Genomic DNA, 16,934 nt, shown 5'->3' with positions numbered 1-16,934 from the left:
GCTGTGGTTTATGTCGGAGAGTGTTTTGCCTATGTTTTCCTCTAGGAGTTTTATAGTTTCTGGTCTTACGTTTAGATCTTTAATCCATTTTGCATTTATTTTTGTGTATGGCATTAAAAAGTGTTCTAGTTTCATTCTTTTACAAGTGGTTGACCAGTTTTCCCAGCACCACTTGTTAAAGAGATTGTCTTTTCTCCATTGTATATTCTCGCCTCCTTTGTCAAAGATAAGGTTTACATAGGTGTGTGGATTTATCTCTGGGCTTTCTATTTTGTTCCATTGATCTATATTTCTGTCTTTGTGCCAGTACCATACTGTCTTGATGACTGTACCTTTGTGGTAGAGCCTGAAGTCAGGCAGGTTGATTCCTCCTGTTCCACTCTTCTTTCTCATGATTGCTTTGGCTATTTGAGGTTTTTTGTATTTCCATACAAATTGTGAAATTATTTGTTCTAGTTCTGTGAAAATTACTGTTGGTGGCTTGATAGGGATTACATTGAATCTATAGATTGCTTTGGATAGTATACTCATTTTCACTATATTGATTCTTCCAATCCGTGAACATGGTATATTTCTCCATCTATTTGTGTCCTCTTTGATTTCTTTCATCAGTATTTTGTATGTCTTCTTTGGAGAAATATCTATTTAGATTTTTGCCCATTTTTTGATTGGATTGTTTGGGTTTTTGATATTGAGTTGTATGAGCTGTTTGTTTATTTTGGACATTAACCCCTTTTCAGTTTCATCATTTGCAAATATTTTCTCCCATTCTATAGATTGTCTTTTTGTTTGTTGGTGGTTTCCTATGGTCCCTTTGTCAGTGAAATACTGTATTAGCCAAAACTCAGTGTCTATTTTCCTAAAATGTTGAGGCAAATTCGATTTCAGTTCAGTTCAGTTGCTCAGTCGTGTCTGACTCTTTGCGACCCGATGGACTGCAGCATGCCAGGCCTCCCATTGACTTGGTGGTGTCATGCAACCATCTCATCCTCTGTCATCCCCTTCTCCTCCTGCCTTCAATCTTTCCCAGCATCGGGGTCTTTTCAAATGATGAAGACCATCCCCAAGAAAAAGAAATGCAAAAAAGCAAAATGGTTGTCTGAGGAGACCTTACAAATAGCTGTGAAAAGAAGAGAAGCAAAAGACAAAGGAGAAAAGGAAAGATATACCCATTTGAATGCAGAGTTTCAAAGAATAGCAAGGAGAGATAAGAAAGCCTTCCTTAGTGATCAGTGCAAAGAAATAGAGGAAAACAATAGAATGGGAAAGACTAGAGATCTCTTAAAAATATTAGAGATACCAAGGGAACTTTTCATGCAAAGATGGGCACAATAAAGGACAGAAATGGTATGGACCTAACAGAAGCAGAAGATATTAAGAAGAGGTGGCAAAAATACACAGAAGAGCTATACAAAAAAAGATCTTCACAATTCAGATAATCACAATGGTGTGATCACTCACCTAGAGCCAGACATCCTGGAAGGCAAAGTCAAGTGGACCTTAGGAAGCATCACTATGAACAAAGCTAGTGGAGGTGATGGATTTTCAGGTGAGCTATTTCAAATCCTAAAAGATGATGCTGTGAAAGTGCTGCAGTAAATACGCCAGCAAATTTGGAAAACTCAGCAGTGACCATAGGACTGGAAAAGGTCAGTTTTCATTCCAATCCCAAAGAAAGGCAATGCCAAAGAATACTCAAATTTGATTTACCCCTCCTTGATTTACTCATGCACATTTTGGTAGCAATGTTCTATGCAGTGCATTTGTTTCATCCAGCTTGGCTTTGCATTCCTGGGCCAGCAGCTCTTGCCCTCGCTAATGTGCAGCAGCATCAGGTCAGCTACTTCTCAGTGCTCTCACTCCAGGCCCTACTCTGCAAAGGAGCCAGGGATGCACGACACCTGCCCCACATCAGGCACAGGGCTCGGTGGTGAGAGCCCAGCGATGAGCAAAGTAAAGATCAAAGTAAAGTATTCCATAATACTTGAGAGGCTTGAAACTATACTCACTAAAATTAGCTGCTTCTCACAGAACATAATCAAAAAATAGAAACAGCCAGTGAACATTGGCTCCACCCATGAGACTGAGTCACAGGATTAACAATGTTCCTCTCCTCTCAATTACATTTTTACTTAAATGAATTATATACCATCTAACCCAGCATACTAGTTAACATGACATCAGACCTGGACAAAAATTGAAGTTAACCCACAAAAAAAAAAAAAAAAGAACTCAGTTGTAGTAGCATATTCTGACCTTCATACTTGAAAATGACAATACAGACACACTGCCAGCTGGACACCAAATTTTCTTCAGGAACAAAGATACAAATGGCACCTTGCTATCAAGTAGATACTATGTGACACATGCTGTGCTCGGTATTTTACATATGTTTCTATTCATCATCACAATAACCCTACAAAGTAAGATTTAGCCCCATTTTCTGCACAGTCTCTAGGCAGACTATATGACTTGAAGTCTAAGAGACCAAGGAGAGGCTGGTGGTTGCAGAGGGAGAGCTGAGACCCCTCACTCTCTCATTCCAAAGCTTGTAGGCTTTTCTCTACCCTGAGTGACTATCAAGTTTTATATCTTTAGACCTGCAACCTCTTATCCTCAGCAAAATTCTATGCCAACTCTTACAAATTAGCTAGCCAAGAGTAAAGCTGTTCTGGTTAAATGAAGCTGGGGTTGAGGGACAGAAGGCTGCTCACCACCAGAGGCTGGCCCTAGACCCTCAGAGGACTCTGGGGCCTGCAGAATGTTTGAGGAGCTCCCCTCTGTGCCATGCTGTTTAGCTGCTCGCATGCTTTGCCTGGTCATGTGGAACCAGTGACAGACCTTCCCGCAGTTAGATCTGCTCGGTGACAGGCCACTCTACTGTGGAAAAACATGCGTATTGAGGGTCACAGGAAAGGGATCATTGGGTGCTGCAGACACAGGCTGGATTAGACCTGGATGAACTAACTTTTCAGTTTTACTCTCTATAAAGAGAGAAGTTGGAGATATTTCAGAGGAAAGAGTCACCAAGCGGTTGAAAGAGAGGGCAGGAGATAGTAGCTGCAAAGAGTGAATTTGACATGAAAGATATGGGCATGTTCACCCCATGACGGGTGTCAGGCATGGGCAGCGATTCCAGAACAAGAATGGAGATACCATGTCACCCTAGAGGAATTTAATCTGAACAGGGAGCATTACCAAACTCTTAGATTGTTTAGGCAAACAATTTCTTTCCAATGAGAAATTTAAAAGCAGGAAGCAAAGGTTTATAAGTAGGTTTTGGAGAAGATCGTGAAGGCTTCTTCAGCATCTGTGCTTCCACAGGCACCAAGGGGAACGTTAAAGAACCTCTGAGGCACCACCAGTGTTGCACAGAAAGAGTCCTCAGAGGGCAGAAATATCCCCAGGCACTCAGGGCAGCTCCATCTGGGTTCAGATTCCAGATTTCTCACTTCCTAACTGCTTGCCTTTATGCCCGTTTTTCAGCTATTTAAAGTCTCAGTTTACTCGTGTATCAAATAGTAGATAATGGGACCCACATCATTAGCTTTCCATAAAAATAAAATAGGAAACTCTTATATAAACTGCATGGTTTGACATCTTGAACACAGGAAAGTACTTAATAAATACCAGCAATTATTATTATTATTATCAAGTTTATTTTTAACATTATTGATAGGTGCACAAAGAACCAGGAAACTTTTGTGTATGATTCAGGATTTAGCTGGATCATATTCTAGGTGTCTACACAGCTGCTTTGATAAAAAGAAAAATTTTAAGTGGCATTAACATAAGAAAAATTTGCTTCATAGATATATTCTTTTATAAAGATAAAAAATGATGTAAACATTTTTTAAAATCACCTATGTGGGTTCCTTAATTGAAATGGTCTTTATGACCCTTTAATCGAGGAAGCCTTCAAAGAGTCTGAGGACTAAGAATATATGCCATTGTGGAGCCTATGGCTTCTGGGCTGGAGTGGTTTTACATGCTATTTAAGGTCATTTGAGGACTTCCCTGGTGGCTCAGATGCTAAAGCATCTGTCTACAATGCAGGAGACCTGGGTTCAAGCCCTGGGTTGGGAAGATCCCCTGGAGAAGGAAATGGCAATCCACTCCAGTACTATTGCCTGGAAAATCCCATGGACAGAGGAGCCTGGTAGGCTAGTCTATGGGGTCCCAAAGAGTCCAACACGACTGAGCGATTTCACTTTCACCTTCACTTAAGGTCATTTGGGGTTGGTCTAAGTAAAGCTTGCTATGCTATGCTATGCTATGCTAAGTCATTTCAGTTGTGTCCGACTCTGTGCGACCCCACAGACGGCAGACCACCAGGCTCCCCCGTCCCTGGGCTTCTCCAGGCAAGAAATAAAGCTTAAGGAATCAGTTTTTACATAGACTCAGAAACTCCTCTACCTAAGTCTCAACAGATTGAAAAACAATGTATAACTTTAAAGCAATTGGAACTAGTTTCATTTTACCACATAGACCAGAATTAATATTCCCAAAATGAGTGTTGCATTGAAAGGTGTCACCTAGGGAGGCTACAAACTTATTTTATTATTGCCCCCAGAGTTCAAAAGATTTTTGAAACTTCTCTTTTAAAACTGTACTCAGCAAATTATAAGCCACTAGCAAATCAATCTTGTAACATTGTTTTAACACCTCATTCTTTTTCTCAAATATCACCCATGTACATCGCACAGACTTGGCTTCCAGTGACTATTAGCTGTTTCCAAAAAACAAATTCACCACCCAAAGACAGAGAGCTGGCTAAGGATATGTAAAATGGCGTCTCATGGGTGCTGGGAAGAATCCTATAGGGAAGTTCCTAGATATTTATTCCAAGTAAAAGCAGCATTATTGAAATAAGCATACAGCTGCTCGGAAGCCCCAGCCTGGAAAGAGACAACATTTGGACAAGTATGTTCTGGTATGTTCAGTATTAAGTAATCAGATTCATGACTTCGTCACACATCAAGTTGGAGGTTTTGTCTCTGATTTGAGCCAAAACTTACAGAGTTGATGGAATCTTTTTATAATGTACGGTAAAGGACAATGTTGAACTAAATCTGATAGAGTGCCTGATGAACTATGGATGGAGGTTCGTGACATTGTACAGGAGACAGGAATCAAGACCATCCTCAAGAAAAAGAAATGCAAAAAAGCAAAATGGTTGTCTGAGGAGGCCTAACAAATAGCTGTGAAAACAAGGGAAGCGAAAAGCAAAGGAGAAAAGGAAAGACATATCCATTTGAATGCAGAGTTCCAAAGAATAGCAAGGAGAGATAAGAAAGCCTTCTTCAGTGATCAGTGCAAAGAAATAGAGGAAAACAATAGAATGGGAAAGGCTGGAGATCTCTTCAAGAAACTTAGAGATACCAAGGGAACATTTCATGCAAAGGTGGGCTCAATAAAGGACAGAAATGGTATGGACCTAACAGAAGCAGAAGATATTAAGAAGAAGTGGCAAGAATACACAGAAAAACTGTACAAAAAAGATCTTCACGTCCCAGATAATCACAATGGTGTGATCACTGACCTAGAGCCAGACATCCTGGAATGTGAAGTCAAGTGGGCCTTAGAAAGCATCACTACGAACAAATAGTGGAGGTGATGGAATTCCAGTTGAGCTATTTCAAATCCTGAAAGATGATGCTGTGAAAGTGCTGCACTCAACATGCCAGCAAATTTGGAAAACTCAGCAGTGGCCACAGGACTGGAAAAGGTCAGTTTTCATTCCAATCCCAAAGAAATGCAATGCCAAAGAATGCTCAAACTACCGCACAATTGTACTCATCTCACACGCTAGTAAAGTAATGCTCAAAATTCTCCAAGCCAGGCTTCAGCAATACATGAACCATGAACTTCCAGATGTTCAGGCTGGTTTTAGAAAAGGCAGAGGAACCAGAGATCAAATTGCCAACATCTGCTGGGTCATCGAAAAAGCAAGAGAGTTCCAGAAAAACATCTATTTCTGCTTTATTGACTATGCCAAAGCCTTTGACTGTGTGGATCACAATAAACTGTGGAAAATTCTGAAGGAGATGGGAATACCAGACCACCTGACCTACCTCTGTGGAAAATTCTGAAAGAGATGGGAATACCAGACACCTGACTTGCCTCTTGAGAAACCTGTATGCAGGTCAGGAAGCAACAGTTAGAACTGGACATGGAACAACAGACTGGTTCCAAATAGGAAAAGGAGTACGTCAAGGCTGTATACTGTCACCCTGCTTATTTAACTTATATGCAGAGTACATCATGAGAAACGCTGGGCTGGAAGAAGCACAAGCTGGAATCAAGATTGCTGGGAGAAATATCACTAACCTCAGATATGCAGATGACACCACCCTTATGGCAGAAAGTGAAGAGGAACTAAAAAGCCTCTTGATGAAAGTGAAAGTGGAGAGTGAGAAGGTTGGCTTAAAGCTCAACATTCAGAAAATGAAGATCATGGCATCTGGTCTCATCACTTTATGGGAAATAGATGGGGTAACAGTGGAAAACTTTATTTTGGGGGTCTCCAAAATCACTGCAGATGGTGACTGCAGCCATGAAATTAAAAGACGCTTACTCCTTGGAAGGAAAGTTATGACCAACCTAGATAGCATATTCAAAAGCAGAGACATTACTTTGCCAACAAAGGTCCGTCTAGGCAAGGCTATGGTTTTTCCAGTGGTCATGTATGGATGTGAGAGTTGGACTATGAAGAAAGCTGAGTGCCGAAGAATTGATGCTTTTGAACTGTGGTGTTGGAGAAGACTCTTGAGAGTCCCTTGGACTGCAAGGAGATCCAACCAGTCCGTCCTAAAGGAGATCAGTTCTGGGTGTTTATTGGAAGGACTGATATTGAAGCTGAAACTCCAGTACTTTGGCCACCTGATGCAAAGAGCTGACTTATTTGAAAAGACCCTGATGCTGGGAAAGATTGAGGGCAGGAGGAGAAGGGGATGACAGAGGATGAGATGGTTGGATGGCATCACTGATTCAATGGACATGGGTTTGGGTGGACTCTGGCATTTGGTGATGGACAGGGAAGCCTGGCGTGCTGCGGTTCATGGGGTCTCAAAGAGTTGGACACAACTGAGCCACTGAACTGAACTAAAATAAGAAAGTTCTCAGTCTGTTGCCATGACCCATAATAAATACAATCTTCAGTTCAATTAAAAGGGACTAAATTCAAAACAAATCATTTCTTTTTACAAGATGAGTGTAACTTATAGAATTCATGCCAAGGAGAGCTATTGAGACACTGAATTTGAAAATAGAATGGATCAATTTATGACTGTTCACATAAAATTTGCAGCTCTGTAAGCCCAGACCGTGATTTAAAGATAATAAAATCTCATGCTTCAGGGTGTAAGCTAATCACCTGCAAGTACCAAGAAGAATTTTCCTTCCAAAAGTAACAATGTGCAATTGAGTAAGTGCATAAATTTTGTTTAATTTCCAATGCATCATGTATTGGTCAGTGCTGGAAACAAGAATCAAATTAGATGGACTATTAATCTGATTTGGTTCAGCAACTCCTATATTGTTGCATCCACTGAGCTTTATGTCTTATGTTTATGCTTTGCTATTTTAAATAACAATTGCTTTGTCAATCTTTCATTTTTATAGCACTTATCATCCTAGAAAGGGAACATTTATACACTATGCAATATTATCTTCATAATACAAAGTAAATGGGATTGAAATTATCTCGGGCAATCAACAACTTGATTAATATGAAGTAGTTTGATGTTTATAGAGTTGTATCCTTTGTGAAAGACTACTGGAGAGACCCAAAATGTCTCTCCTTGCCCCCCTCCCTGAACACACACACACACCATTTTGCTTATAGAAAACATCTTTTAGAATCAGTGGCCCAAAAGAAAGCAGGAACTAGAACTTACTCATAAACCAGTAACAAGTACACACTCACCCCCATGAAAATGCCACATTCAAGGGCTGATTTTCAGTTGTGTATACACTGATAGGATTACACTTGGCAGGTGACTGACACAAAACACACACCACTGAGTTAAAGTGGTTAATGCATTTGGAATTAGAAACAAATTGAAATGATTTCGTTTGAATGAGAAAGTAATTCTAGTTTCTGAATGGAAGGCATAATGATCTTCATATACAGTATCGTTATTTGCAAAATGAGATCGCAAAAGAATCTGACATGACTTAGCAACTAAAGCAACAACAACAAGCCTTGCTTTCATAGTTTAATTCAAAGAAAATGATGGTGCGAGTGTATTAAACTTAGGATTTCTTCATATTTCCATTTAATCAGGTTATGCATTCATGACACTTTGCTATGGAAAATGAACTTGTTTTGCCTGTCTTCCAAAACAGTGAAACAACTCTGTGTCTGTTTATTAGTCTGAGTAAGAATTAATGAGAAGTGAGGCCCAAGCAAATTTTTTCCCTGCCTAAATGAGTGGATCTCTACATAAAGATACAAATTCTCAAGATAGGGGTGAAACACAGTAAGCTTCCCTGCTTCCTGCCATCCATCCCGGCCCAGTGGGGAGCAGAGCCCACGGGATCCAACTAAAGAGCAAAGCTAGGCTTGTAATCTCCCACTTCTTCCGAAAGGGTGTGGTTCACGATGAGAGCAGACAGTAAAGAACAATCTGATATTCTGTGAGTTTTCAAAGATTTGAAAACCTACTCCCTAGAGGAATGGTATGTCTCGTCAGGAGTCTCAGCAAGGGCAGCAGTGACTGCTCCCAGTATTGTTCAAGGACAGTCATTCAGTCACTCAGCAAATATGTTTGTTTTCTCTGTACTTGGCACTGAAACAGATGCATGGGACACATAAGATTCCAGGCCCAACCTTTAAACAGTCCTTTCCTGGGAATTCCCTGGTGGTCCAGTGGTTAGGATTCAGCACTCTCACTGCCAGGGCCCAGTTTCAGTCCCTGGTGGGGGAACTAAGATCCTGCAAGCCATGCAACCCCCCAAAAAACATCCTTCCCTGATGGTGCAGGAAATTATGGTGAAGAGAGAATGCAGGAAGAGAACCCCCAATGGAGTGCCTGCCATGCTTAGGCACATGGCTAGTTTCATTATTTATCTTGTTATATTCAACGACTTCAAAAGTGTAGGGAAAACATGTAACTTCCCAAAAATTTTTCTCTGTGTGTGTTAAAAATTGTTTCAAGTGTCTAAATCCTTAGTTTGGGAAATCTGTTTGACTTGTTATAGTCCTTGTAGTGATTAAAAAATACTACTCTTTCAAAGTAAGCTTAACAGTACTGATCTCTTCATGCTTTAGAATGGAGAAGACAAATGACAAACAAATGGCTGTATAGACAAAATGTTTGGTGTTTCAGTTCAGTTCAGTCGCTCAGTCATGTCTGACTCTCTGCAACCCCATGGACTGCTGCACACCAGGCTTCCCTGTCCATCACCAACTCCCAGAGCTTACTCAAACTCATGTCCATCAAGTCGGTGATGCCATCCAACCATCTCATCCTCTGTCGTCCCCTTCTCCTCCTGCCCTCAATCTTTCCCAGCATCAGGGTCTTTTCCAATGAGTCACTTCTTCACGTCAGATGGTGAAAGGATTAGAGTTTCAGCCTCAGCATCAGTCCTTCCAATGAATATTCAGGTCTGATTTCCTTTAGGATTGCCTGGTTTGATCTCCTTGAAGTCCAAGGGACTCTCAAGAGCCTTCTCCAACACCACAGTTCAAAAGCATCAATTCTTAGGCACTCAGCTTTCTTTATAGTCCAATTCTCACATTCATACATGACTACTGGAAAAACCATAGCTTTGACTAGACAGATCTTTGTTGGCAAAGTGATATCTCGGCTTTTTAATATGCTGTCTAGGTTGGTCATAACTTTCCTTCTAAGGAGCAAGTATCTTTTAATTTCATGGCTGCAGCAGCATCTGCAGTGATTTTGGAACCTAAAAACATAAACACTGTTTCCACTGTTTCCCCGTCTATTTCCCATAAAGTGATGGGACCGGATGCCATGATCTTAGCTTTCTGAATGTTGAGCTTTAAGCCAACATTTTCACTCTCCTCTTTCACTTTCATCAAGAGGCTCTTTAGTTCTTCTTTGCTTTCTGCCATAAGAGTGGTATCATCTGCGTATCTGAGATTATTGCTATTTCTCCCGGCAGTCTTGATTTTGTGTTTAGTTACCATGAGAAAAGAGAGTCTTCTCAAAGTTGGCAATGAAGTATCTCAAGTAGGTTTCTGTCTGTGTCTGTGTGTCTGTCTTTATCTCTACACAGTTTAGAAAGTGAAATTCAGGAGAATTTGATTCATGGTTTATTTTGAATTTTGCCTTACTGTGTCTGAAGAAAAGTGAAAGTGTTAGTCGCTCAGTCATGTCCAACTCTTTGCAGTTCCATTTACTGTAGCCTACCAGGTTCCTTTGTCCATGGAATTCTCCAGGCAGGAATACTGGAGTCAGTTGCCATTCCTTTCTCCAGGGAATCTTCTCGACCCAGGGATTACACCTGGTCTCTTGGATTGCAGGCAGGTTCTTTACTGTCTGCGCCACCAGGGAAGCCCTATGCCTTAGCAATTCTAGGCTACAGTCGAGAAGTTACCAATTTGCTAATTCCTTCAGGAAATGGTGTCACCGTTCTTGGCCTAGAATATGAAATTCTCTATACAGATAGTATTCGGTAAACATGAAACAAAAGATAATTTTGATATTACACCTAGACGGATGTAATTTAAGTATGTATTTGGGGGCAATACAAATTAGTTTATTTGAGGCAAGAGATATGACTATTCAAATCGAAATGTATGTTCTATTTGTCATTTTAGATATGTTTGTGTAATTTATTAATTCATCTTCTGAATTAGTTTCCAATTGAAGACTATTTCAGTGAAATTACCCACTGAGGAAAGACTTCTCTGGTAGTCCCTCGGAAATTCACAGTGTGCATTACACACTGAAGGCTCTGACAAGTCCCGCAGGAGAGGAGCCCTCCTAACCTCCCTTGACCCAGTGCTCTTCCCACACATATTTTGTCATGGAAACTTGTTTTTGAAGGACATTTATTTTTCCACAAACCCCTCTAATACAGTTTGGAAACTGTGTTGGGGGCAAAGTCCCTAAATCTTTTTTTTGTCCCTAAAACTGCTCACCAGGACTGACTTCTGGTCCATGAAGCCAGCCCACCTTCTTGCTGAGTGTCTGTACCTACTACAGTTAGTGATTTCTAAATGTAACATAGGTACTGGCCTGGCCAAAAATTCATTTGGCTTTTTTCCATAAGATGGTACCTAAAAACCTGGACAGACTTTTTAGCCAACCCAATATACTGCCTTTAGGCTTGTTTAAATATTGTTGGAATACCTAAGATGAATGTATGAACATATCTGAACATGTCTTTTTGTCTTCACATACACATACGTGTGCACACACACGCTCAGGATACCTGTCTACTGCTCTGTGTGCCTCATGTCACTAGATAATGATGTGATTATTGGCTCTAGAAATAAAAAATGAAAACGTTTTACAACGACATATATTTTATAATTTTGATAGTATAGGAATTGTGAGTGATTTTTCTTCTGTTTAAAAAATTAAAGCAACTATAAAGCAAAAAGGAACATGCCCTAACATGTATTGATTTTTGTAGCTCTCTTGGTTGTTGTGTGATTGTTCCTTTCCTATATGAAGTTGGCACGGTGTGTGACTAAATATGAAATTAGCCCTTCCACAACTGGGAAAAGAAGTGAGAATGCAACACAATGAAAACACTTTCCCACATGACTTAAACACACAGACAACAAGTACATAATCTTCTTGGCATATATGGGATGGTTTTTGAGGCATATCACTGCAGTCTGTGTTATTCTGATGTAAAACAAGTCTCTGTTTACACAGCCTGAGTTAACCCATTTGACCTTTTCCTTTAATTGTTCACTGCTCTGCATACCAGCAATGAGAGTTTTTAAATGGAAGAAAAAGAAAGAAAGTAAAGGACTGAAGTTTTTTTTTTTTATCAATTGAAAGTTCCTTTTAGGTACTACATTTAGTAAAACTCTTTTGATCCAAAGCCTTCCCTTGAAAATTTTCGTGAACAATTTTTGACCTGTTTCATGTTAATGCAGAAGACAGGGAGTCAATGTCTACTCCTGTTTCAGAAAACTGCATCACTACTGACACAGAAAAATATAATGAGAAGGTTCTTTGGAGGAGCTTGAATTCTTTAGGGCTCACCTTACTCTCTACTCTGCATGGAGTAATCAGGATCTCGCAGGACCCCACATCTCCATGGTTGATGTATTTTTAGAGACGTCATTCAGGTCATTCCTATGACCTGAGTATGAGAGAGTATGAGAGGCCACCAGTCCAGCACCCCAGCCTGGCCTCCTGCAGTCAGCACACATAATAATAACCGCTCATCCTGTGGCTATCACTCAATCCCCTACACTGTGGGGAGGAAACGAGTTGTGTTGCTGGCTGACTTGTGCAATGAAGTCCCTACATGGAGTTTCCTGTCACCATGTGTGATGAACCAGGCTCCTGAAAGTGCCTGAGCTACACAGAGACTGAGCAGGGAGAGCCCAGGAAGGCCCTGCTGTGCTGGGTAACAAGAGGCTCGTGTTGACTTATTGGTGGAAGAAGCATGACATCAGAGGCACTGAATAAGGGCACAGATGCATCTTCAAGATCTTATTTTGACCAAGTGACTTTTTTCTCCAGAAGGAAATTTGGGCATCTTCTTTCTCCACCTGGTTTCACTACTTACCATTTGTTCTGCAGTCTCTTCCTCTCAGCAAAAGTAGGAGGCAGGTTCATGCCCAAGAAGAAACAACTTGGGGTTCACTCTTGATACTTGTCAACTTCCACTGAAATATCTAGTTTTTAAGTCAATTAAAAAGATATTAGGAAATGACCATTTGAAGGTGTGTAAAAAAATTCAGGGAAAATTATGTTAATTTATGATGGAGTCTAAAATTTCTAAGAGAGATTATTTTTATCCAGTTCATTATTGAGGACAATTCATCACCAACTCTCTTTAAAAATCAAGATGAGTTCTACGGTTACTTTGAAGATACATTAATGTGGTTTTATATGACTTCAGAAAGGTATTTTTGAACTCTTTCTTCCTTATCCAGTTCCATTAACCAACATTGTTTTCTTTGTGCAATATCTAATGTCAAGGTTCTTTGAGAATATAAAAAGGAAAAATAAAAGCGAAGCATGTAGTCAACAGATAAACTCCCTCACGGACTTCCCTTCCAAGTGAGCCACACGGGTAGTTCCCGGTAGGACACTGACTGCATCCGCCGCACGCACCCCTCATTTTCTCATCTTTGGATGATGAGAAAAGGCACCAAATTAGAGCTTAACATTTAAGCAAAGAAAAAATGTCAACGTACCTTGTTTTAGATTTCATAAAAGTGGTGGAATGGGCTCAGGCTTGCATAAGGTCATGTGGCAAGTGACGATGGAAGAGTTCTTGGAGTCAAGAGTAGGAACAGGTACTGATCCACGTGACCATTCACAAGTGAACTCACAGAGCATCTTGCTAAGCAAAAGCAGCGCCTGGGTGTCCGCCTCTTAACTCGGTTCCTGTTTGTTTCTCCACAGAGCTACAGCGAGCCTGTTGACGTGAAGACGGCTCAGCCTCCACAGCTGATCAATGCCAAGCCGCCGTCAGTGTTCCCCGGGCCCAGCCAGGCCCACTCAGCTCTGTACCTAAGTTCCCACTACCACCAACAACCAGGAATGAACCCTCACCTAACCGCCATGCATCCCAGTCTCCCCAGGAGCATAGCACCCAAGGCCAACAACCAAATGCCAGTGACTGTCTCTATAGCCAACATGGCCGTGTCCCCCCCTCCTCCCCTCCAGATCAGCCCCCCTCTTCACCAGCATCTCAACCTGCAGCAGCACCAGCCGCTCTCCATGCAGCAGCCCCTCGGGACCCAGCTCCCCATGCAGGTCCAGCCCGCCTTACACTCCCCCACCATGCAGCAGGTATGTGCGGGCCGGGCCCTGGGCTCCCCTCCAGAGGTGCTGGGGGGGTCTGTTCCTCCAGTGGATTGGGTGGGGGTCCCATTCTTTTCTGTAAGTGGAGAGAGAATGGGAGATCTCTGCTTCCTGAAAATTAACTTGCATGGGTGAGTCAGGCAGCCTCACAGGATCACAACAGCTTCTGCCTTTCATAATCCCTGACTTCTTCCCCACAGTACCCATCTTTCTCGTCACTCTCCCTGTTTTCTGCCTTTGAGGGAGGCAGAAATTTGTTGTTTTCAGATGCCACTACTGCTTAAGATCTTTCTGGGGTTGAGAAGTCTGCCATATGTACATACATACACACACACACACACACACACACACATATATATACACACATATACATATATAATCAGTATATTATTCAGAAATGAGAAATTCTTGATGATACGCCTGTTGAATCCAACAAATCCTGCAAGATGAAATCAGGCCTACTATTTCTGGTCAGAAATATCAAATTTGGTACAACCTTAAGAGTCCTAAGAAATGAAAATGTTAACCTAACCAGAGTTTTATTTTAAAATGGATATCTGGCTTCTACATTAGAAAACACAGGAGGTTTAGAAGCCTCCATGTCTACCCCACAATTATGGAAACCATTTGTGTGCAATCTTAGCTTAACTTGTCTTTGAAATAATTTTCCTTCTGGATTTTAGTGTTATTTTAAAATTTGAGAATTAGGAGCAAATGATGTAAAGTAAACTGAATATAAAGCATTTAAAAATCCTAAAAATGTGTTTTTAAAAAAACAGGTCAAGGTAGAAACTACAAAGCATATTAAGTTAACCTATCACTTTCCTAATCCAATGACTTATTCCCAGGTCTATAATTAAATATGCAGAGTCTTCTTATAAGAGTGATATAGGAGCCCTCTGATATAGTCTATAATTGGCCACAGTGGGGTGGAGGGGAGGCAGAAATAGGAATCAGATATACATAGTCCCAAATCCATTTTTATTATTGTTATTATAGACAGGATTTCCAAGAGGTGACAATTACAAACCTTAATACATTACCTTACCTCCTCTTTAATTTCAGAAAACTCACAGTGCAGGTCCTGACCTTGTCTTCATCTCACAGGTGAGGAGACAGAGCTCAGCAGAGTTGACTAACTTGCCCCAAGGTCAGAGCTAGAATTCAAACCTAGCTCTGTTCAGTAGTCAGATCCTGGACTCTTTTTTTTTTTTAATTGAAGGATAATTGCTTTACAGAATTTTGTTGTTTTCTGTCAAACCTCAACATGAATCAGCCATAGGTATACAATATCCTCCCTTGATTCTTAAATGCTAGGCCTGCTGCTTCTCACTGTTAATCGTTCTTGTCAATTCTTAATAGTTTCTCCTAAGACTTGGGAGGCTCTGTAAATCCTAGTTAGTTCTGAGATTAAATGATCATGGAGAGCAAAGGACTCATCTCTCTACCGAAGTCTTTGGTCCCCAAGCCAAGGATATTGATAAAGCTCAGATGACTGACTTACCTGTTCAACAGACGAGCTGTAAACTCACTGGAAAAGACCAACGTCCTTGTCTACGGCAGGTTTGTGACGAGTGAGTGACATTAATAGGGCCATGTTGTCCTTCTTTCCATCAGACATTACTCTTGATAAAAGAGACATTCGTGGGTTTCTTGCATTTTAATGAACCAATAGTGTTTGAAGAGCTGAGAGACCTTTGGTCAGGTGGGTTGACTTCTGCCTAAGGGTACTATCCAGTTGAGGGCCCATGTTTTGCTCTCAGTGCTGTAGTGAGAGGTGTTTTTTCCCAGAGGAAAAAATACAGAGTATGTGGTCCACTCCCCAGGTTGGGGGCCAGAGCTCTGTGCAGAGAGAACACTTTTTATTAATCTGTCCACTCAGAGACAGTTCATTATACTCTATATACTCTATATACTCTATATACTCTATATACTCTATACCTTAGATGAGCTGTGACCCTGAAGAGTTTTCAAACATTTCTGAATTATATAAGGCCACATTTGGAAACTCAGGAGATGTGTCTTTCCATATAGAATCTTAATAGGAAAAAATAGGGCAGATTACATTGGACAAGTTACTCATCAATATTTAAGTGAGTTCTATTAGTGTATCTCAGAAAGTTTTCTTATTGAGATGGTAGGGCTTGATTTTAACTTACATTAATAATAGAAGACAAAATGGCATGAACCCAAAATGGAGAGTCAGTGCAGCTGCAGAGACCTTGGTAACTAAAATCACTATGATGCTTGATCATTGTACGTAGTCAATAAAATAACTACTGAAGATACAAGTTAACAAATGAAGGAATAAAAAAATGAGTTGCAGAAGCTTAAATATTAGAAGAAATTACAGGCTAGTTTGTAGACTCTCAAATCCTTAAAAGTTTTAAAATTTTTCATTTATTCAAAAAAGATTTGTTGAACCCCTTAACACATGCCAGACGCTGGCTGAAATTGAGCAACTTCTACCCCCATGGAGCTCACATCAGAGTTGGGGGTGGAATGGAGAGGGGGAGCAGTGGGAATAAGATAAACAGGTAAGTTATTAGGATCCCATGGGGAAAATTAAACGGGGACAAACTGCAAGATGTGTGAAGGAATAGTAGGCCTTTGGCTGGGACGGATAAAGAAGGCATCTCTCAAGAGGAGGCAGCCTCTAGGAATCAGAGGGTGGGAAGGGAGTGGGGTGGATACTAGCAGGGAGCATAGCAAGGAGAAGGGACTCCTCTGGCCTGGAGGGCCAACTGGGAGGAATGTGGCTTATCCAGGACATGGAAAGGAGGCCAGTGGGGAGCATGGTGAGGAGCGGAGAGTGATGGGCAGTGAGGTCAGAGTCAGGGTAGATCCCTGGAGAGAATCCTGCAGGTTAAGAAGACTGGAAGTCTCAACGAATTGATAATCCTAAAATCAGATCCAGAGTGTCCGTCACACCTCCATGTCACTCAGTTTATTACAATCACA

General features: G+C 40.9%; 1 protein-coding gene across 8 annotated transcripts in view; it reads left to right on the top strand.

Moving 5' to 3' along the window:
• Window positions 1-16,934, top strand: part of TOX (thymocyte selection-associated high mobility group box) — a 311,684-nt gene that overhangs the window by 288,761 nt on the left and 5,989 nt on the right. For 7 of the 8 annotated variants that reach the window (XM_010838987.1, XM_010838993.1, XM_010838994.1 and 4 more), the window contains exons 7-8: window positions 13,572-13,961; window positions 15,039-15,080. In XM_010838987.1, coding sequence (XP_010837289.1) covers window positions 13,572-13,961; window positions 15,039-15,080 — 432 coding nt within the window. The remainder of the gene's footprint in view (window positions 1-13,571; window positions 13,962-15,038; window positions 15,081-16,934) is intronic. The other variant, XM_010838988.1, reaches the window with a different exon arrangement.

The sequence above is a fragment of the Bison bison genome, unplaced genomic scaffold (genome assembly GCF_000754665.1).
Source record: "Bison bison bison isolate TAMUID 2011002044 unplaced genomic scaffold, Bison_UMD1.0 scf7180017864108, whole genome shotgun sequence".
NCBI classification, from domain to species: Eukaryota; Metazoa; Chordata; class Mammalia; order Artiodactyla; family Bovidae; genus Bison; species Bison bison.
Note: the sequence above shows the minus strand (reverse complement) of the source record. Positions and strands in the feature narration are given on the sequence as shown.